The following is a 21,848-nucleotide window of genomic DNA, read 5'->3' as shown; positions in this document are numbered from 1 at the left end:
TTTTTAATCGAACAATAAAGGTAATAAAGTATATATTAATTGAATGATCATCTAGGATAAGATAAACATAATAGTACTAATAGTATGTGAAAAGTATTTACAATATTCAATTATTAAATCTTTTAAGAAATAAATATGCATAACAACGTTATTGATTATAAATTAATCTTTAGAATATCGGGTGAAAGAATTTAAGCATTCAATTTTCTACGACGTTATTGGCTATCAACGTTCTACCAATAAGGGAGATGCAGCTGGATGCAGCGCTCTGTGGTAAGTAACGATACTGCAGCAAAAGCTACAGGTGCGAAGGCTGTAGTGGCGTTGTTGTAGTAGAATATGAATTTAAAAGAACAACGGTCAATCGTATCTTGACGGGTTAAATTTGTTTTTATGTCGTATGTGCACGTATTCATATAAGTTGTGTTTGAAAATAAGAAGGAAAGTTACAAATAAGGTACGAGAATGGCTAATTTGTCCGAATGGGAACCGCTAATAGAAAAAACGACTGTAAATCTTCGAAACGCATTGTCTACATTACAGTCGATATGGACAGACATAGGATTTACAGAAGAAGCTCGTGCCCTATATTGCGAACAAGCCTTCAATCATATACACGATCTATTAAATGATATGATTAACGAATCGCAAGACAAGAAAACTGCGTTATTGAATAACGTTAAACAACTGGTGGAGCAAGTTTCTGTAATGAGCAAAGAATTAGGTATGGACGCAAGAACTACTGGATACGAAGATTTACCGTTGAAAGAAGTCGAGGAAGTGCTGCGCACTGACTTCCGCAAATTGCAATATTGCAAGGAGCAGCGTTTGTCGCTCCTAAAGGAACTACATGCAAAGGAACACAGTCTTTGCATAATGCTTGGCACCCAGCCAATTGGTATTGAGGAAAAGTTACCTACCGAGGAAGAACTTAACAGTTTTAAACTTTACCTTGAAACCCAGGAAGGAGAAAAAAATCGTTTGGAATCGAATTTTAAAGAAATGCGTAGAGGAATTGTTAAAATGATGGATGAATTAGGTATTTCACCATCCACAAATTTTGAACACTTGGTTTATAAAGATAGCGAAAACTTTGTTTTCAGCAGTAATAATATGTCAAAATTGAGGGAACTTAAGGATCATCTTAAACATCAGGTGGAAAGAGCAAAAGAATATGTAGAAAGTATTAAACAAGAGTTAATTGCTTTATGGAAATACCTGGATGAACCAGAACGTGTGTGTCAATCATTTCTTAGTAGTTATGTAGGATATAGTACTGCAACTATAGGTACATTACAAACAGAATTGGAGAGATGTAAAGAGAAGAGGAAACAGAATATTTCAAGATATGTATCACAAGTTAGATCTGAATTGGTAAAACTATGGGATCAATGTAAATTCAGTGAACAGCAGAGGAAACAGTTTAACTACTTTAATTGTCAGACATATACAGAAGATTTACTGACGTTACATGAGCTTGAAGTAAAAAGACTACAAGATTTTTATAAAGCCAATAAGTCTATATTTGAACTCTTAGAAGAGAGAAATGATTTATGGTCAAAAATGAAAGAACTACTACAACGTGCAAACGATCCAGATCGCTTCTACAATAGAGGTGGTCAATTGCTAATGGAGGAAAAGGAGCGTAAAACAATTCAGAAAAAATTACCAAAAATAGAAGAGCAATTGAGGACTTTAATACAACAATTTGAAAGTGTCAATGAAGAACCATTTACTGTTAATGGAATGTCAGTAGATGAGTTGTTGAAAGAATCTTGGGAACATCTAAATGAAGAAAAAGAAACAATAAAGAAAGCCAGAAAAGAGGCTAAAGATAAATCAGTTAAAAAAATAACATTAAGTGCATCTAAGAAGATTGTTTCGAATTCAGGAAAAAAAACACCAAGTGTATTGAGTACTAAAAGGCACACACCACATAGTATTTCAAAGAGAAAATTGTTGTTCACTCCTTCCCCAAATACTTCAGCAAAACGTAGAAATCTAAGCATAAAGAATAGTGGATCTAAAAACAGAAGAAGTGGGAGAGTTTCTAAGAAAATTATACAGTCTGCTAACAAGTCATCTAAAAGTAGCACAAAGAAAGAAAATTCTGAATCTCAATCTTCAACTGTGACAAATACAACTTACAATCAATTTAAAGAACATTTAGAAGATAGAAGAGAGCTGAGGAGTTCTTTATTGCCAGAACAAGTATTAATGAATGCAACTAGAGCAAATGTAAAAACCCCAGTAAGAACACCTGCTAAGCCACTAAGGAAAAATATGCCAATAATAACAATAACTACAACACCTAAGTTATCTAAATCACAGACACATAAATCACCTCGCAGTCCTAGGCTTGTACAAGCAACAAGACTAGCTGCAGTATCAACAAATTTGCCAATCATTTTTTAAAGTAGCTATACAATAAATATTAATTCCTGTACTTGCTAACATTATTCATGAAGTAAAACATATATTTTATATATCTTGAGTTCATTATTATACAATGCCTTAGAAGTATATTGTTTTATAAAATTTGGTCACTTAATTAATTACATATTACATACTTATCCAGATTGCAATACCTCTTGATGTTGCATTTTTTTTATGTATATTGTTAGTTTGTTAATATATATTTAACATTTTAATACTTCATTGCGATCTATTATATACATGTACGTAAGTATGTATTCAATATCAATTGTAATGCAAATTATTATTGTGTAAAGAAATTAATGTATCTACAGGGTCACTTTTGTAAATAAAATTGCATTTAGTAATACATACTCCAAAAATTACTTGTAGAATGTCTTACAATTAATTAATTAATCGTTTTTTTTAATGATAGATAACGAAACGTACATCTTATAAGTGCACAGTTTCGTTATATAAAATCGTATAATATTTCTGTATATCCTTATCGAACATATTTTATATAAGAATTTATCGTTTTTCATATGATTATTGTATATAGATATTTTAAATGTACAACGTGAGTGTATATTTCTGGTACACGTTATGTATATAAATTAGGATACGTATATAGTATATGCAGAATCAAATCAATGGCATTGAAGGAATGCCCTATACATGTATCCGTCAACTAGTACTTCCGTTTCCGGTTGACGCCATAGAAGCAGTACTGTTTATACATTGAGTTTGGGTGTGTATTGGTTGTACTAGTTTGTTCAACAAATAATAGTATTTGTCGTATTGAAATCGTATGATTAGAATCTTGAGATGGGTGATATAAAATCTTTTTTTCATCAGTGGTGTGCAAAGAGTAGCAAAGAGCCACAGTTTGACGTGAGACCAACAGGTATTTTGCTTTCTGTGTGGGTGTTGTCTGACGTAAGTAAACATTTAAATATATTTAACACTTTTTAATAATTACTAGGTCCAAAACATCGACAACGATTCCTATGTGAACTACGTGTAGCTGGATTTGATTATGTGGGAGCAGGAAACTCTACTAACAAAAAAGATGCACAAGGCAATGCAGCCAGAGATTATGTTAATTATTTAGTCCGTACAGGACACGTGAATGCTAATGATGTTCCAAATGATGCTGGGATTGTCCCGCCACAAGATAGTGGACCTGTCAATCCAGAACCTCATGGTCCATCAAAGTCTGTGTTTCAAGATGGAATGGGACCAAACGATATAGGTCAAGCATATAGAGCTTACAACGAACATGGTCGTGGGAATTATACTTATATGGATAGAATAGCAGATCAGAAAAGAGTTGAAGATGCAGAAGATGTTGATGTAAATTCTGGAATTCATGGGAATTGGACTATAGAAAATGCTAAATCAAAGCTTCATCAGTTCATGCAATCTAACAAACTTAATGCTGATTACAAATATACCCCACTTGGTCCAGATCACACGAGGTATGGGTTGTTTCAATGTAGCCATTTATTTTTGCATTGGATTGGATTTATTACTGCAATATTATAATATTGCTCGATGTCACAACATTATGAAGCAATCGCATGAGAGATTTTTGTACCATTTGAAATTGAACAAGACCATTCTGGAGTACATAATTTAATTGTCCTTGAAGCTGGTACAAGAGAAGAAAATTGTTTTCTCTTGTGCACAGATGAAGATGATGTTTAACCAAAACTTTTATTGAAATGATTCAACAACGGTTTTGGTGCAACCAATCATAGAAACTTATTACAATGTGCTCCAATGTGGTCTTCGATACTTTCAAATGGTAAGTTGAATTTACGTTATTACTGTTATCTATTAACTATATCATAATTAAAGATAAATATGTATATATATATGTACAGAACATTAACAATGAAAATGTTCATATCTTTTTTTCCTAGGAGTTTCATGGCTGAAATGACATTTTATGTAAAACAACTTGGGAGAAGTATGTTATTTCATTGTTCAAGTACTTATAAGTGATTATGTACTATAAAAAAATTATAATATAAACAAATTTTAGATGTTACTGGTCGCGAAACTGGCTCAAATAAGCAAACAGCTTCCAAGAGTTGTGCTTTGTCTCTTGTACGACAATTATATCATCTTGGTGTCATTGAAGCATTCACTGGTACTCTAAAAAAAAACAAAGACACAGAACAAATAAAACCATATCCAGTTAAAATTTCACCCGACTTGGAAAATCAAATTCATGATGTATTATCGAGCTTAAATGTCAAACCTGTTACAGTAGAAACAGAGCAGGTACTTGCTACATATTGTAGTTTCATAATGTATTTTAGTATTAATTATCGATACTCACATACATTGTTACTATAGGCATCATCCATAAAACAAGAAGAGACTTCCACTGCTGTATCTTTAGTAACGAATCAAGTATTAGACGATTTTATTTCATCTGTACCTCAACCTGCTGGAGTGGTCAGTTGGTCTCCTCCGCAACAAAATTGGAATCCTTGGACTGGCTGTAATATAGATGAGGGACCATTAGCCACAATGTCTTTAGAACAATTGTCAGATGATTTGCTGCACGAGCAACGTGAAAGATTACAGCAAGACAGTAGTCTACAAAAGAGTATTAAGGACAGGTCCACATTACCAGTTTTTTCGATGAAAACTGAAATAATGACCGCCATTAATGAAAATCCTGTAATTATTATTCGGGGTAACACAGGATGTGGTAAAACGACCCAAGTATGTCAATTTATTTTAGATGATTACATTGCATCGGGTCAAGGTGCATTTTGCAGTGTTGCAATCACACAACCTAGAAGAATATCTGCGGTATCTGTAGCAGACCGAGTTGCTATAGAAAGATGTGAAAGTTTAGGACAGTCGGTTGGATATTCGGTACGATTTGAATCCTGTTTGCCAAGACCTTATGGTAGCATAATGTTCTGCACTGTTGGTGTACTTTTGCGAAAGTTAGAAGGTGGTTTAAGAGGCGTATCACATGTTATAGTCGATGAAATTCATGAACGTGATGTTAATTCTGATTTCATTATGGTTGTTCTTCGTGATATGATTCACATGTACCCGGATTTGCGAATTATTTTAATGTCAGCTACGATCGATACAACGTTGTTTAGTAATTATTTCAATAATTGCCCGGTAATAGAAATCGCGGGCAGAGCTTATCCTGTACAACAGTATTTCTTAGAAGATTGTATACAATTAACGAATTTTGTACCGCCTATGGATTCCAAGAAGCGTAAAAGCCGAGATTCAGATGACTTGCCAGGTGATGCAGAACCAGAGGAAAATTTGAATAAAGCCATTAGCGCCGAGTATTCTATGCAAACGAAGAATGCTATGTCGCAGCTCAGCGAGAAAGAGATAAGTTTCGAACTTATAGAAGCTTTACTCAAATATATTAAGGATCAAGGTATTCCAGGTGCCGTGTTGGTCTTTTTACCCGGCTGGAATCTGATATTTGCTTTAATGAAACATCTGCAACAGCATCCCATTTATGGAGGATCGGGTTACATAATTATACCCTTGCATTCACAATTACCTAGAGAAGATCAGCGTAAAGTTTTTGATCCTGTGGCACCGGGAATTACGAAAATTATTTTAGCCACAAACATTGCTGAAACATCAATTACGATCAATGATGTAGTTTATGTATTAGATTCCTGCAAAGCTAAAATGAAGCTGTTCACTTCTCACAATAATATGACAAATTACGCCACAGTTTGGGCTAGTAAAACCAATTTGGAGCAAAGAAAAGGGCGAGCTGGTCGTGTCAGACCAGGATTTTGTTTCCATCTATGCTCCAGAGCACGTTTTAATAAAATGGACGAACATATGACTCCAGAAATGTTCAGAACACCTTTACATGAGTTAGCATTGAGTATAAAGTTATTGCGATTAGGTAGCATCGGAAAGTTCTTGTCAAAAGCAATTGAACCACCACCAATAGACGCTGTAATAGAAGCTGAAGTCATATTACGTGGTACGTTTTTTTTTTTCTATAAAAAAGAATTTAATACATTTATTGAACATTCCTTTATCCTTATTATTGTTCTTATTTGTTGCAGAAATGAAATGTTTAGACGAAAATGATGAATTAACGCCACTCGGTAAAATATTAGCTCGCCTACCTATTGAACCACGCTTAGGTAAAATGATGATCCTAGGTTGTATTTTCCGTGTTGGAGACGCGCTGTCTACAATGGCAGCGAATAGTACAACGTTCCCAGAAGTGTATAACATGGGGCCAGATGTTAGAAGATTAACCACCCAACAGAAATGGTTTGCTGGTGCAAGATACAGCGATCACGTGGCAATGTTACATGCATTCCAAGCTTGGGAAGAAGCTAGGGACGGTGGAGAGTATGCAGAACAAGCATTCTGCGACTCTAAAAATTTGAGTATGCCTACATTAAGGGTCACGTGGGAAGCCAAGGTAAGTTTAAATATTTAGTATTTTTCAAGTTTACTGTAAGACGTGGGGCGTCATTGATATATTTTGTATTTAGAATCAATTGCAAGCACTTCTGCAAAGTGCTGGTTTTCCAGAGGAAACACTTTGCCCCACGCCATTAAATTATCAAGCTGGAGCGGATGTTCGTCTCGATACAATCACTGCTTTATTATGTATGGGTCTATATCCAAACGTATGTTATCATAAGGAAAAACGAAAGGTTCTTACCACCGAATCTAAGGCGGCTTTGATCCATAAAACATCAGTAAATTGCAGCAATTTTGAACAGAATTTTCCATTCCCATTTTTCGTGTTCGGAGAGAAGGTAAGATAAGATTTTTTCTTCTAAATGGATTTGACAATCATACTTTGATTTTACCATTTTCTTTGTAGATTCGTACAAGAGCAGTCTCTTGCAAGCAACTGAGTATGGTGTCTCCAATTCATCTATTATTATTCGGTTCTCGAAAAGTCGAGTACGTTGACGGCGTAGTGAGACTGGATAATTGGGTTAATTTAGACATGAATCCGAATCATGCAGCTGCAATAGTCGCCTTGCGACCTGCTTTAGAAAGTCTCGTTGTGAAAGCTGCGAAGGAACCAGAAACTATTTTAGAATTATCTCCCAACGACGAAAAAGTACGGTTTCATAATAATTTGCCTCGAATAAAATCTGCGAGTACAAGTAACGCTAGTAAAAAAATGTCTACTTTTTGCAGGTACTGAGTTTGATCAAGGCACTCTGCGGAATGAATGCTTGTCGTTACGAACTGGATCAAATTACAGGTGGTGGTTTCCAATCGCGGAGACCACCAAGGGGACATTCGACAGGTTTCCATTCCGATAGTAGCAATTCGCCGAAAATGATGCGTGGAGGTAGTGGTTTTCGCGGAGCTCCTCGCGGTGGTGGTTTTCCTAGTGGAGGCAGTGGCGGTAGCGGTGGCTTTGGCAATGAAGGCGGCGGCGGTGGATTTGGCAATGGAGGAGGCGGTTTTCCAAGAAATAACAATTTCGGTGGTTTCCGAGGTGGTGCAAATAGAGGCTTTAATAATTCCCGTGGAAGAGGTGCTGGAAACTGGGGTGGGAGAGGTGGTTTCCGCGGTCGTTATTAATTGGTGGGTTAATTACCTTTGAACCGAGACTAGTAAAAATTGACTGCAATATATCATTAATGCATACATTTAACTGTATATCATCTTCTATCTAGAGATACGGTAGTTACTCCAATAGCGCTCTCGGTTTGGAGGTATGGACGAACATTGCAGCAGTATGTATATTTCTCGTGTAGGCAATGACGTTCTTTTTGTTAATGGCTTTGATCCTTCGACTGGGCTCATGAAGCGTGATTCATTTGCCTGAATTTTAGAGCTTGTGATACTGGAAATCAAGCGTAGCGAGACAAATTATCTACAAATGAAAATTTTTGTACTTCATATCATACCTACGAAACTACTAATGTATTTTATACATCATGTTCTGCATAACATGATAAAGAATACGAAAATTTCCTTTTTTATTTGTTAATCATTCATCTCATTGTTCTTGGCTACCAAACGCTCACGCTAAGTAAACAGAAAAAGGATGTCTATTTTATACTGGACGATGATTACTGTAGGAGTAAATACTGTAGACCCGCAACATACATTTCTGTTTCATTGATACCTTTACATTTAGTCATATTTTTCTTAATTTAAAAATGAACTGCATTATTCTTATGAATGATAGTACAAATAAAGCTGTATAAATTATTGAACAGTCTATGTATATCGAATATGTGACATAATTTATCTCCACCGTCTACCCGATAAATATAGATACGTATCTTAGGAAGATAAAGGTAGAATTTACGAAAGTTCTGCCACGTAGATTACGAATCTTCAAGCGAGACGCAGTTCAGCAGTGGTTATTCAATAGATCCGCGGAAACGCAATGAAGGCACGGCCATCTAACGGGCGCGTAGGAAATGGTGGGAAAATAAGTTTCCGTATCTCGATAGTTTCGTGGGTCTATTTGTGAACACGTCAGGATTCAGCGTATACGTCCGCAGCATTGGTCGGTGGCAAGAGCGTAGAAAAAATGGCGAAGGTCTGTGCGTAAAGACGATCGTCAACAGAGTTGACAGAAACTAATGAAGTAGGCTAATGTCAAACGTGACAGGCGTGATGTACGAAAAATGTTCGCTCTAGTCCGCGCGGTCTTGGTGCGTTTCGTGTGATCGGCCGCATCGCTTCGCAAGAGGCGTTCAAAACCGAACGAGAAAGCAACGTACGGGAGAGAAAAAAAAACAGGAAACCAAGAGGTCCAGGTGGTTGCGAAACGTCACAGATCACAACACGGAACGGGCCACTTCAAGGCAAGACGTTCCACCTCCTCAGCAGAGACACTGAATCGTAAAAATAGTGATAATGCGAACGACCGTCTATCAATGGGCTAAGAGCAGTTCTCCGCGGCAGACTCGCGATGACCTGAATTCAGTCTTCTCGCTCTAAAAGCGTATTCTGATCTTGAATCGTGTCTCGTGCAAGGTTATGTGCAGTTATGCGTCTGACATTTGGATCCTTTGAGAACGTTCATCGAGGCGGATCATTTAGCTGTATTTGGCAATTAGTGCAACACAAAGTCACGATTAATACCGTGTTCTATAGAGAAAGCGCAGTCTACGATTTTGTAACGATGCCCTGCTGATCGAGTCTTTTTTAAAACAATACTCCCGAAATATCATTCGAAATAAAGTCGAAGTACCTAGCTGTTCTGAGTTGAGTGCAATGATATCGTTTCTCTATATCGTATTAACACGATCGTGAAAACACCGTTCTCTAGGATTCGCAATAATTGATACTTAGAGTTTTCTACTATTGTTGTGCAATAACGTTTATGACGTGTCATACTTGGTAATATTAGCTTCTTACTTGGCAAAATGCCTAACAAAGTAGATTCAGATATATTGCATTGTATTGTTTGAATTGAATTATAGTATACATATTTGTATTGGTGAACTAAGATAATTCAATGATATTTATGTTTGGCTCCACTATTGTAGGTGTAACAAATGAGTCAAATAGAAATGGATCAGGAAACAGTATATGGAACACATGAAGACAGCCATGTGGTCATGTCGGAGAAAGTCCAGACCCTGGCTGGCAGTATTTATCAGGAATTTGAAAAAATGATAGCTCGTTACGATGAAGATGTGGTAAAAGACTTAATGCCCCTACTAGTCAATGTTCTAGAATGTCTAGACATATCTTATACAGAAAATCAAGAACGCGAAGTTGAATTGGAGTTACTAAGGGAAGACAATGAGCAATTGGTCACACAGTATGAAAGGGAGAAACAGCTAAGGAAAACATCGGATCAGGTATAATTCAAGTTTCTGTATCACAGTAGCTTCTAATTTTGACTAGCGTAACATGTAATAGTTGTTAGAGGAATGTAACACTTATCTTTTCCCGACTTAGAAACTGCTTGAGCTTGAAGATGCTGCAGAAGATGAAAGGAAAGAACTTTTATCAAAAATTGATAGCTTGGAATCAATAGTAAGGATGTTGGAATTGAAGACAAAGAACTCACACGATCACGGTACAAATGTCAATGGCTCTACCAGTCCATTCCTTCACAGAACATCCCTCTACAGTAGAGTAGAATGTTTTTTTTTTTCGTTTTATGTTGATTTAATTGTTTAGTGGGTTAAATTTGATTGGACATACTGGGACATACATTTTTTGCATGCTATTTCTATGTTTGTTTGTATTTTTAAGTGCTTTATTTATTTGGGAATTTAATACGGTGGAAGATTTGCTATTATACATTCTTCTTTGCTATACATATATTGTATTTTATTGTTAAAAATTATGTATATACGTGTATTTACATTTACTTAGCCTTAGAGTGTGTTCTGTCATAGTTAATTCTTACAATCGCACTAATATAATAGCTATGGAATATCATTCTTTGTTTGTTTAGTTGTTCGTCTTGAAGAAAAAGAGGCAGAACTGAAAAGAGATTACACCCGGCTGCATGAAAGATACACGGAGTTATTTAAAACGCATGTAGATTATATGGAAAGAACGAAGATGTTAGTTGGAAGCACGGAAAGATTAGAAAATGCGACTAGCGGTCGTGGTCCATCCCGTTTACCATCTCTTGGAATGGCTCACATGTCTCGAAGCTCTGGGCCATTGAGTTATGGTTTTCAGAGTTTAGAGGCTAGTATGAATGCGGACGAAGTTCAAGAGGAAAGTCCACCTAATGCTGCTAATTTAAGAACTGAAATGTTGGATAGCAGTAGCGAAGCTGCAATAGAAACTTCTGATAAGAGTCAATTAACGGATAAGCCTGCACAAGAGAACAAAACGACGGCAATTTCTAGACGTACGTTGAATTTTTAAGATTTACCGTTTATCTCATGTACTAAGTGTGTATAAAGACACAGAAATTGTGATATCCATATCATATTTTGTTTCTCTTACTTGCAGACGAAAGTCCAGAAACAGAAGCACCTCCAGTGTTAGTTACACCAACATCACCAACAGCGGTAGAAAAACTTGCTACCACGCCAAGTGGAAGGAGTAGAACAGACAGAGAACAACGAAGTGGCAATACATTATACCAGGAACTTAGTTTCCAGGATGTCGATGCGTTGGGTGAGATGGACGAAGGAGCTGACATTACTGGTAATTATTTTTAATTGTTCTGAAAATAGCTTGTTGTTAGTCTTTTTGTTTTAACTAATACCGCATCCTTAAAATCCTTAGGCAGTTGGGTTCATCCTGGAGAATATGCATCGTCGGGTATGTCTCGTGAAATAACTACAAATTCATTCAAATATATCATTGTTTGTTAATTCTTTGAGTTCTAACTCATATGAAGGAATGATTCATACATGCTATGTATGTGATCATTGACGAATGAAATAGTACAATATTCGTTTTTGTGTGAAACATGCATGCACTATTTTCGGTACTAACAGTATTTTGAACTTCATGAAAATTAATTTTGCAGTACAATTAATACAATATTCTATGTGTAAATTATTAGTTACATACATTGGAACTCTGAAGTGTTAATAATTGAAGTTACGAACTATTACTGAAATAAAAACATTATTAAGCCTTTATTTCTATAATGATAACATTAAGGGTGTTCCTCAATAAGTGAATCATTCGTTTAATTACAAACAGATTACTTGTGAGTTATATTCAATGCAAAACTTTATGAATGAATTTCTGTTTTTCATTGTTTGCGTTCTTACCTCCACTGGGTACGGCCACATCATGATTAAATAATCGCATGATATAAATAACCTTCCAGTCAATGACAACTTTTTCGGTAAGACATTACTAATTTTATTTTTCAGATTATACATATTAATATGTTTAATCAATTATCTTTCTAACAAGTATAACTTCACTAAAATATGTTTTATTAGGAATGGGTAAAGAAGTGGAGAACCTTATTATGGAAAATAATGAACTTTTGGCCACAAAGTGAGTACTTCATGAATGTTTCATTATTTAAGTTAATATTTATATATACCATCATGTTAGTTACTCACATTTACACTATGTTATTTCGTAGGAATGCGCTCAATATTGTTAAAGATGACTTAATCATTAAAGTGGATGAACTTACGAGGTAAAGAAATGTTACTATATTAGTGTTAAATTCAATAAGTACCTTTCATTATTTCATAATGTAAGCAAACATACTATCAATACCAATTTATATTTGAATGAATCCACTTTTCAGTGAACAAGAAATATTGCGCGAAGAAGTTCGGGGTTTGCAACAGGCGAGGGAACGTTTGCGCCAAAAAGTCGCTGCCCTTGAAGAAGAATTGAAAAAAGTTAAAGAAGACGCTGAAGCAGCGGCGAAAGCGGCTAAAAGTGACGACGAAGAAGATGTACCTTTGGCACAGAGAAAGAGGTTTACCAGGGTAGAGATGGCTAGAGTACTCATGGAGAGAAACCAGTACAAAGAACGATTCATGGAACTTCAAGAAGCAGTCAGATGGTCAGAAATGATCAGAGCCAGCAAGGCTGATCCTTCCAATATATCAGGGGGAAAAGGTTCGGTGTGGAAGTTGTTAGTATCATCAATATAAAAACAAAACCTATAACTGAACTGGCAGATGTAGGTTATTCACCTTTTTAAAAATGTTTGGATGAATAATAATTTGTTTTCTTTCTCTGTCTGTAGTTTTAGTAGTCTCTTCACAGGACCTGCGGATCGAGGGGCCCTGGTTCGAGGACCGCATACGTTACCTCACATTAGGTACAGCGCACCGACAAATCAAGTTGTTCCGGCCCCAGCCTTGGACACAATGCGTAGACGTACGTTGAAAGGTCGCCATGAGTTTTTCGACCAGGGAGACACCATGTGAGAAATCAATCAAATTCTATACACGCACCTAGATATTGTTGTCAATTTTGACACTACAAGCCTGCCAAATTTTTCTCTATTCTTTAAAAATAGAGACTCATTTCTTTATCGTTATGCTCTCTTTTTTTTTTAAAGACAGTACAGGATACTGTGATCGTTCTACTATGAAAGTTTTCATAAGAATCGCAACACAAGTTGTACGCATAAATTAATTATAATATTTTATCAAAGCTATTGCAATGACAAAGAAGGAAACGGTTTTATATTCTTAATGGGGGCAGGGATTACGAAATCTTGATGCTGAAGTAATCTTTGAATCGACCTCATCTTTGCAGATTAGACTCCCCTTTGGTCAGTTGGGATCCATAATCTTTTGTCGCGACTCTCAATTAGTCTTGATCGCTCTTAAAAGATGTGAGTCAATTCTAAATAATTTCTTGCCTGAGCGATTTGCAAATGTGATGGTTTTTAACAAATTGTCGTTACAAGTCCCACTTCACCTGCCATTATTTTTTTTCTTAATCAAAGAAATGATCATGAGTGTGTATGTATATAAATAGAGACTATGATCCAATGCACACAGAAAAGAATTTTCTCCGTTTGACAATTTGATTTTTAATAGTGTGTATATTTTTAGTCTTATTTTTCATACGTACGGAAAACTGTAAATTATTATTTGTATATTGCAATGGAACGTTGCATAATATATATACATATATATATATATATATATATATATATATATATATACACATATATAATATGATATAACATAAATGAATTCACCACTTATAGTAGTGGTCATACATTTGAGTACAGTAATTACTTATTTACTGAAGTAAATTGTCTGTTATTACAAAGTCATGCTTGAAAAGCAATAGTTTTGTAAATAAAAGTTTGTACAATTTTTGAAGGATAACAATATACGATCATCATTGATCAACAAATAAACGAACTTTTGACTATGTTGTAAACTTGGCTTTTATTTCACTCTTGCTCTGCGCTTTGATTTTTCGTACGGGTTTTCATCCTTGTTTCTCCTTCGTGGCGTTGTCAAGAGATATGTACCTGGTATTTCTGGTTTTCGGTGGGGTGCTTATTGGCCAGCAGGTAAATCTGTTCTGCTCTATGTCTAACATTTCGCTTCTCTAAACCTTGGATATGAATATTGTTGTGCGAGTAAATAATGAAGCCGAACATTAGATAACGACGGAAAGAACAGTTAAATTAAGCCTTCGTGTAGATCCAAGAATGTGTCCAGTGATCAAGAAACTCTTCGTAGGAACAAATGGTTGAACAAACACCAAAGCGTTCAGTAAAGCCTACTAACTTCTATTATTAAACATTCTACTTTGATCGTACGTGTACTTTAGGGGTAGACACACTTCATTCACGTTTAATCCGTTTTTTCAGATCGTCTGAGAAACTCGTAGCCAGACGTGCGAACGAACGAAGGGAGCAATACCGCCAAGTCCGCGCGCACGTTAGAAAAGAAGATGGTCGATTACAAGCTTACGGTTGGAGTTTACCAGGAAAGCCAAGTGTACCGGTTCGACAACCCGTCCCTGTGCCAGTTTATTGTAGACCCCTGCAGGAATCAGAACCTGGGATGAAGGTACACGTCATAATTATAATGCTCTTCTAACTTCTAATGCTCCAATACTAATGATTATTTCGTAATCATAATGCTGTAATAATTTCTTTAACCTTTCAATTTCATAGATATGGTGTGGTGCTGGCGTAAATCTAAGTGGAGGTAAAACACGTGACGGTGGTTCTATGGTCGGTGGAAGTGTGTTCTATGCGGCCGAAGCTCGAGAAGTAAGTACTAATTCAAAGACCGAAGCTGAGGATGCCATTGAACATTTGGATAAGGAACTTCAGGAGAATGAAAACCAACGATTGGAGGCTGAACGTTTGGAGCAACAACTCAGCTCGTTGGTGTGGATCTGCACATCGACTCAGAAGATGTCGAAAGTGACTGTGATAGACGCTAACAATCCAGCCGATATTTTGGAAGTTTTTAATGTTTGCCAGGGACATTTACTTTGCATCGCGAGTGTACCTGGCGCGAAAGAGAGTGATTATGCTCAAGCCGTTAGCGAAGACTCGGTTCGCACTGCCAATGGAGTAATGGACAACAACGGTCGCGAGCCGAACGTTAGTGCAAGTATCGAACAGAATAATCAGACGAATAAGCAGGAAACTCCGGTCTCCGCCGAGAAAAAGGAGTCGGACAACACCGCTGAGGGTCAGAATAACGAAAATCCTGAGAAACCGGACGAAACGAATCAGAATACTACCACCGAGCCGCTGAGTTTGGAAAGCGTTGACAGTGAAACAATAAATCTTGGGAAAGTACAGTTCGTGAAAGATAGTGCAGAGGTGCCGCCTATGCGAATGATTGAACAAGAGAGTACGAATGACGAGCAGCAAACTGATGAAGTCGAGGAAGGTACTCCAATAGAAAAAATGTCTTCGATACAGCCGACAATGTGGCTCGGAGCTCAAAACGGTGCTGTGTTCGTACATTCGGCTGTGGCTAAGTGGTCAGTCTGCTTACATTCTGTGAAACTGAAGGATGCTGCACTGGCTATTGTGTATGTAGATAGTAATGTAATCAATAGTTGATGTAATTTATAATCAGTATCTAAGAAAACTATTTTTTTCTTTAGGCACGTTCAAGGCCGAGTTCTTGTCGCCCTTGCCGATGGAACTGTCGCATTATTTAGAAGGGGTGCAGATGGTCAATGGGATCTGTCTCAGTACCATGTGATTACTTTAGGTAGTCCACAACATTCAATCAGGTGCATGACCGCTGTCAGTGGTAAAACCGTATGGTGCGGATATAGAAATAAAATTCATGTAATAGATCCAGTTTCAATGTCTGTTGAGGTATATATACATTTATGTGAATATACACAGGGTGTTTCGCTTAAATCAGGCCACCTAGTCATTATACAATATACAGATTAGATTATATATGAACTAAATTTTCAGTGTACCGTAGATGCTCATCCACGTCGAGAGTCGCAAGTGAGACAATTAGCTTGGTTGGGCGAGGGTGTGTGGGTCAGCATTAGACTGGACTCAACGTTGAGACTATATCACGCTCACACTTACCAACATCTTCAAGATGTCGACATTGAGCCTTATGTTAGTAAAATGCTTGGGACTGGAAAGCTTGGCTTTTCTTTTGTAAGAATTACTGCGTTACTCATTTCTTCGAATAGGCTGTGGATTGGCACAGGAAACGGAGTAATAATTTCAGTTCCTTTGTCGGAAAGTGAGTACAAAACTAATGTGAACAGTTATTCCGAATTTCAAAGGTGACAATTCTCGGTAAAATATGTAAAATGCGATAGGTGCTGGAGGTTCAATGGCAGTGTCTAGAATTCAAGCTGTAGGTGGCAAAAGTGACGCACCCGGTGTTGGTGTCCGAATCTTTGCGTCAGACCGTGGCGTTACACCTGGAAGTTTTATACCTTACTGCAGTATGGCTCATGCCCAACTTAGCTTCCATGGACACAGAGATGCTGTGAAAATGTTTGTTGCTGTACCTGGTATGTCTGCTCGGAAATTGTAACAATTACTTACAGTAAATTCTCGTTGAGTGTTCAAAGGCTCCTCGGCACGGAACATTCAATGTTTGCGGCTGAAACAAATATCATTGGTTTCAGAATTCTAAGCTCTATCACCGTGTTAAACTTTATTAAAAAGTCAGCGTTAGATCTGGGGACCTCTGCTTGTCATTGCCGATGAGTCTTCGAATACTCGTCGAAGATTTACTGTACATGTTATAACAACAAAGATTATTTATGAATTTTATTCTTATTTCCACAGGTCACGGTGGTCAGAGTGTGGTATCAGATCGTTCACAACCAGCCATGCTCGTTCTTTCAGGAGGCGAGGGCTACATAGATTTCAGAGTTGGTAAGCTATTGCATTAACATATTATTTCCCCATACAAATCTATTCCACTGATCATCTGCTTGAAATCTTCAACAGCATGGAATACATAGTCTTAGTACATCATTTCGTTAATGTTAAACTGAATACGTTAATAACGAGCTATGAAAGTATTGTTTCATGCGATTATGATACTTCCAGCAGATGAGGCGGAAGACGAGAGTGACGTGGCGACTCATCTAATTGTATGGCAGTTGGTCAGGTATGCCCCCAGAGAAAATTGAAAAGCGGTTAATGGGTCCTTTCCTCGATTCACGCTGGCATTTTATATGATTGAATGAATCAGTTATCTGTAATTCATCAACAAAACATATGTACTAACTATTAAGAGTATGTTCTGTGCACGGTGTAATGAGATTCAACTAACAAGTCCACAAGTAGTTAGACGTATCTATAACCTGAAATAAATTTTATATCTTTGTCCTAGTTTCTGTTAAAAAATAACCGCTATATTCAGCGTACCCTTGCGAGTCTAGCAGAATTTTCAGTTATATCTTTTGCTACCAGGTTGGAAGATCTAAAATTTGATAATTGTTCGCTTCTGTACAGCACTTTTTCAAACTTATATCTTCGTAACTTTTATTAATACAAAGAATTACCTGTGTCTGCACTTTCATTTCTTAAAGCAACTATACAACACCGTTCCATTATCTGCTTTCTTCATTCTCTGGGGGTTGGGAAGTTTCAGCTGACATGCATCGTACTCTGTATAAAGAACAGCTGACAATCACACTTCTTTTTCTTATTGTCAAAGTTGGACGTTATTCGAATAAAAGTTTCTATAGAATTACATTCAAATGAAAATTTAGTCGAATAAATGGACCAACAAGACGTCTACGAAATCAGTGTTTAAAAAGAAACACTGGAGCTTTATTCGTTATGTGATATAAAATTCGCCCAACTGTATCTAACATGAATCATGTATATGTATACGTTATCCGTATATTGAAAAATTCGTGTTTTCTTTTTTTTTTAGGTGATGGAGAGGACACGGAAGAGAGCATTGAGCGATCGAACAGTGCAGTCGCCACAAATGCCGAGGAACACGGAGAACAAAGCCATTTGATCGTATGGCAAGTGCAATGTCTTCTACCAGTGCCAATGAATGGCTAACTTACAAACTGAATAGTGAAGCATGCTGATCCAGGTGTATGGTCCAGCTTGAACTTCTACATATACATACGAATCAAGCATTCAAGTGGTTCCCGTTGCGCGTTGTCCAGTCATGGATAGACCCTATTCAGCCTCCGGTCGAGTGAACCGCGTCAAATTAAACGCTCTATCTATTCGATTCTATTTCCATTAAACAATTATAGCGAATCACGCGAACCATTTTACGAATAACTGGAATATTCCGTAATGACGAAAAGGGAAGACATATTGTAAGATTTCTCGAGAGTGCTAGGGGATCATGTCCATCGTTTCTTGCGCGGATATCCGTGTGTCGGCTAGCTTCCTCGACGTTTGTCGTATCGTTGAACGAGAAACTTAATGCGTTACTCGAGGAAATGTTTTTTTTTTTTAAATTAAATGACGTAATTAGAATCTCTTAACTCAACGCTTATAATCTTTAGCTTCTATATTTACAATCGCGTCTTTTGAAGGTACCTATCGGCATACTAATTCGCTCTTGCGCAATAATAACGTAATTTATCAAGAAGATTATTTTAACGATCCTGCATGCATCCGTGCGTCGTTGAACGTTCAGTCGTAACGTTTTTAGTCGGAAATTACTACGTTCATCATGCCGTACGTAACCATGTCCCCCGAACGTAGAAGCTTCTGAAACGTCTTGAAGTCAGTCTTGATCGAACAGTGCCGGGAATAAAATAGCGTTACATTTCCGCCAATCAATGTGATAACCGATAACGATACTGGGCGATGAGTTCTCAAAGCTGCCACGACGTTTGCTACCCTGACTGTTAATAATATTCTGATTACTATCGAAAGGTAGAAGACCTTTTTACGCAGGGGTGAGAAGTGCAATCGATTCGGGCAGTGTTTAGGCATAATATATTGTACATTGTTTCAGTTAGAGAATATATTATTTTCCAGACCTATGTGGTTTAATTCGCGTCCAATATTATACATATATCAAATTGTAATATATTTTTTATGTTCAGCTAACAATCTGTAACGTCACGTTCAACCGTACGTGTCAGCTTTCTGCGGACTCGACGACGGTTTCGTGTACAATTTGTAATTTAATTTATTTGTTTAATTCTGTTTCTTTTCGTCGATGAAAGAAATAGAAATTAAGTATTCTATGGTGGTGCTGAGCACACAATGAGTACGTCTATTTCTTGTCATTTGATCCGCTGCAACTTTAATTTCGTTGGCAACACGCATACACCCCCCCCCTAATGTAACTACCAAAGACAAGGAACGACTTTTAATTGTATCCTTTGTACGATTTCTAGCGAGGATGGTTTTAAAATTGTGCGTCTAGACCGATGTAGTAGCGATATTGACTAGATACAGACATTCTTGTAATTCGGGATTTCGAGAGAGTCGTCAATACACAGGCTTACGAAATTTTTATAAATTTCTTATGTTAAGCGACGAACTGATGACATTTAAAAATGTGTACGGTGTGTAAGGGCTGCGCATATTATTGTGCGAGCTCGCTTTCGGTGTCGAGCTCGGAATTGTACCTGGCTCAGATGAAGCTGCAATGGCGTTAATAAAGAAAGTTGTGAAGTGAGGTAGACAAATTATTAATTGATGTCTTCACCAGCGTAGACATTATAACAATGACTGTTTACTGTGGTGTTCGAACTCTGGTCGGTCCTGAAGATCTCGATGAAAGATATCATCGAGCACGAGATTTACATAATAGTCCTTTCCATATTAAACAACTTCTGCGAATAAACATTTCTGATATTCACTGAAAAACAAGAAATTCTAAAAGAATGATTTGCTAGGTAACATGTAGATTATAATTTATAATCATTAATTTATTCATTATTCTTCATTGTTCTAATTATTCCATCACTGCATACGGCATGCACCGGCAGTTCTATGACCCTACGTCCCACCATACGGGGTCCAAGGCGCCACCTCCGGGGGTTTTATGACCCCACGAGCTCACCACACGGGGTCTCCGGCGCCAAACGTGGGGGCTCCATGACCCCACGCTCACAACACACGGGGTCTACGGCGCCACCCGAGGGGGCTCCATGACCCCACGTTCCCACCACACGGGGTCGCTGGCGCCACCTGCCGGGGTTCCATGACCCCACGTTCTCGCCACACGAGGTCTTGGCGACTCCTCCAGGGGTTCTATGACCCCATGATCCACCAAACGGGGGTCTCTGAATAAATGAAGCTTTGAACATCGTACGGAAGATTTACAAGTTACAGAAAAGGGTGTTATTTTTATTGTTATTAGTCTGAATAAGAATTTATGCACATATTGTTACATATATATTGTAATTCGTATACATATAAGTAGTATTGAAGGTAATTGTTATGAAATATATTCAAATAGTATGTAAATTGTGTATTTTCATCAGATTTCTTCAATGAAAAACAGTTAAGTGGTACATATGTGTTGATTATTAAGCCTATATCATCCACATTAAGTGGTAAATATGTGTAGTTTATTAAACTTATATCATTGTCCTGTGAGAATGTTCATACTTCCAGGAGCGTTCATATTCCAATCAAATGATCCAATCTTGTAATTACTGGTTCCCACCTGCCAAAGAGTACTAATCTGCGTTCTTTAAACTTCGAATGTAATCAATGACGAGGAAAACTGATGATCGTTTAGCAGTGTAAATCCGATCGAAATCTGTTACAATTACATAACCACTAAACAGGCAACACTTTTCTTCGTCATGCATTACATTTGAAGTTTAAAGAATGTAGATTAGTACCCTATAACGGCTGGGAACCAGTAATTCCAAAACATTGATAAAATCTCAATTGTTTGCAACGGTTGACACTGTATCTCGTCATGTGTACCCCGGTTAGTTCACTTTAAATAGCTCTTCCAACGTTCTATGGACAAGTTACGTCTTGATCAAGCATTCAGTTTGAAGCTAAAAGAACGTAGATTAATCTCCTGTCATTGAAAATAACAATAAACGACCAGAACACTGTTAAAATCGCATTTAATTGCGGAATACTACTATTTTTTGAATGGTGGCGCCACCCGTGGCGAATCGCTGAAACTGCTGGCCATATAATTAGCTAGCAGTTTTAGCGATTCGCCACGGATGGCGCCACTGTTCAAAAAAGTAGTGATACTCCGCGATTAAATGGGATTTTAACAGTGTTCTGGTCGTTTATTGTTATTATCAATAAGAGTGGATTAATCTACGTACTTTCAGCTACAAATGGAGTGCTTTATCTAAACGAAAGCTGTCCGTATAACGGTATAAGAGCTGTCCAAAGTGAACTAACCGGGATGCGCATGACGAGATACAGTGTCAACCGTTGCAAATAAAGTGCGACTTTAACAGTGTTCTAGTCGTTTATTGTTATTGCCACTGACAGGAGATTAATCTACGTTCTTTCAGCTACAAGTTGAGTGGTTGACCAAGACGAATCAGCCGTTATAGGGTACTAATCTACATTCTTTAAACTTCGAATGTAATGCATG

At 37.2% G+C, this 21,848-nt stretch overlaps 3 protein-coding genes across 10 annotated transcripts; all 3 read left to right on the top strand.

Annotated features, from left to right (window-relative positions):
• The first annotated feature begins 317 nt into the window (after nucleotides 1–317).
• LOC107187503 (protein regulator of cytokinesis 1-like) lies at nucleotides 318–2,415 on the top strand. The gene has a single exon (XM_015575622.1). It carries the CDS (start codon nucleotides 466–468, stop codon nucleotides 2,413–2,415), a length of 1,950 nt encoding a protein of 649 aa, XP_015431108.1. The 5' UTR covers nucleotides 318–465.
• A 758-nt stretch (nucleotides 2,416–3,173) lies between these two features.
• On the top strand, nucleotides 3,174–8,001 carry LOC107187505 (dosage compensation regulator). The gene is made up of 9 exons (XM_015575624.1): nucleotides 3,174–3,322; nucleotides 3,401–3,896; nucleotides 4,344–4,390; nucleotides 4,466–4,707; nucleotides 4,783–6,418; nucleotides 6,504–6,871; nucleotides 6,945–7,214; nucleotides 7,283–7,528; nucleotides 7,609–8,001. Exons 1-9 carry the CDS (start codon nucleotides 3,244–3,246, stop codon nucleotides 7,999–8,001), a joined length of 3,777 nt encoding a protein of 1,258 aa, XP_015431110.1. The 5' UTR covers nucleotides 3,174–3,243.
• A 915-nt stretch (nucleotides 8,002–8,916) lies between these two features.
• LOC107187472 (JNK-interacting protein 3) lies at nucleotides 8,917–19,366 on the top strand. 8 transcript variants are annotated; one of them, XM_015575584.1, is made up of 18 exons: nucleotides 8,917–9,242; nucleotides 9,930–10,247; nucleotides 10,348–10,468; nucleotides 10,853–11,260; nucleotides 11,365–11,562; nucleotides 11,644–11,679; nucleotides 12,200–12,217; nucleotides 12,318–12,375; nucleotides 12,467–12,523; nucleotides 12,638–12,973; nucleotides 13,088–13,267; nucleotides 14,684–14,885; nucleotides 14,993–15,870; nucleotides 15,946–16,165; nucleotides 16,271–16,556; nucleotides 16,636–16,833; nucleotides 17,114–17,203; nucleotides 18,216–19,366. In XM_015575584.1, the coding sequence occupies exons 2-18, from the start codon at nucleotides 9,939–9,941 to the stop codon at nucleotides 18,350–18,352; spliced, it is 3,732 nt and encodes a 1,243-aa protein (XP_015431070.1). In that variant the 5' UTR covers nucleotides 8,917–9,242; nucleotides 9,930–9,938; the 3' UTR covers nucleotides 18,353–19,366. The 8 variants fall into 8 exon arrangements, with proteins under 8 accessions (XP_015431070.1, XP_015431063.1, XP_015431068.1 ...); XM_015575577.1 differs by having other exon boundaries at nucleotides 10,348–10,522; XM_015575578.1 differs by lacking the exon at nucleotides 8,917–9,242 and adding an exon at nucleotides 9,257–9,414 and having other exon boundaries at nucleotides 10,348–10,522.
• Nucleotides 19,367–21,848: the final 2,482 nt, after the last annotated feature.

Source organism: Dufourea novaeangliae, unplaced genomic scaffold, assembly GCF_001272555.1.
Source record: "Dufourea novaeangliae isolate 0120121106 unplaced genomic scaffold, ASM127255v1 scaffold89, whole genome shotgun sequence".
Lineage (NCBI taxonomy): Eukaryota > Metazoa > Arthropoda > Insecta > Hymenoptera > Halictidae > Dufourea > Dufourea novaeangliae.
The sequence above is the reverse complement of the archived record's forward strand: the minus strand, read 5'-3'. Positions and strand labels throughout refer to the sequence as shown.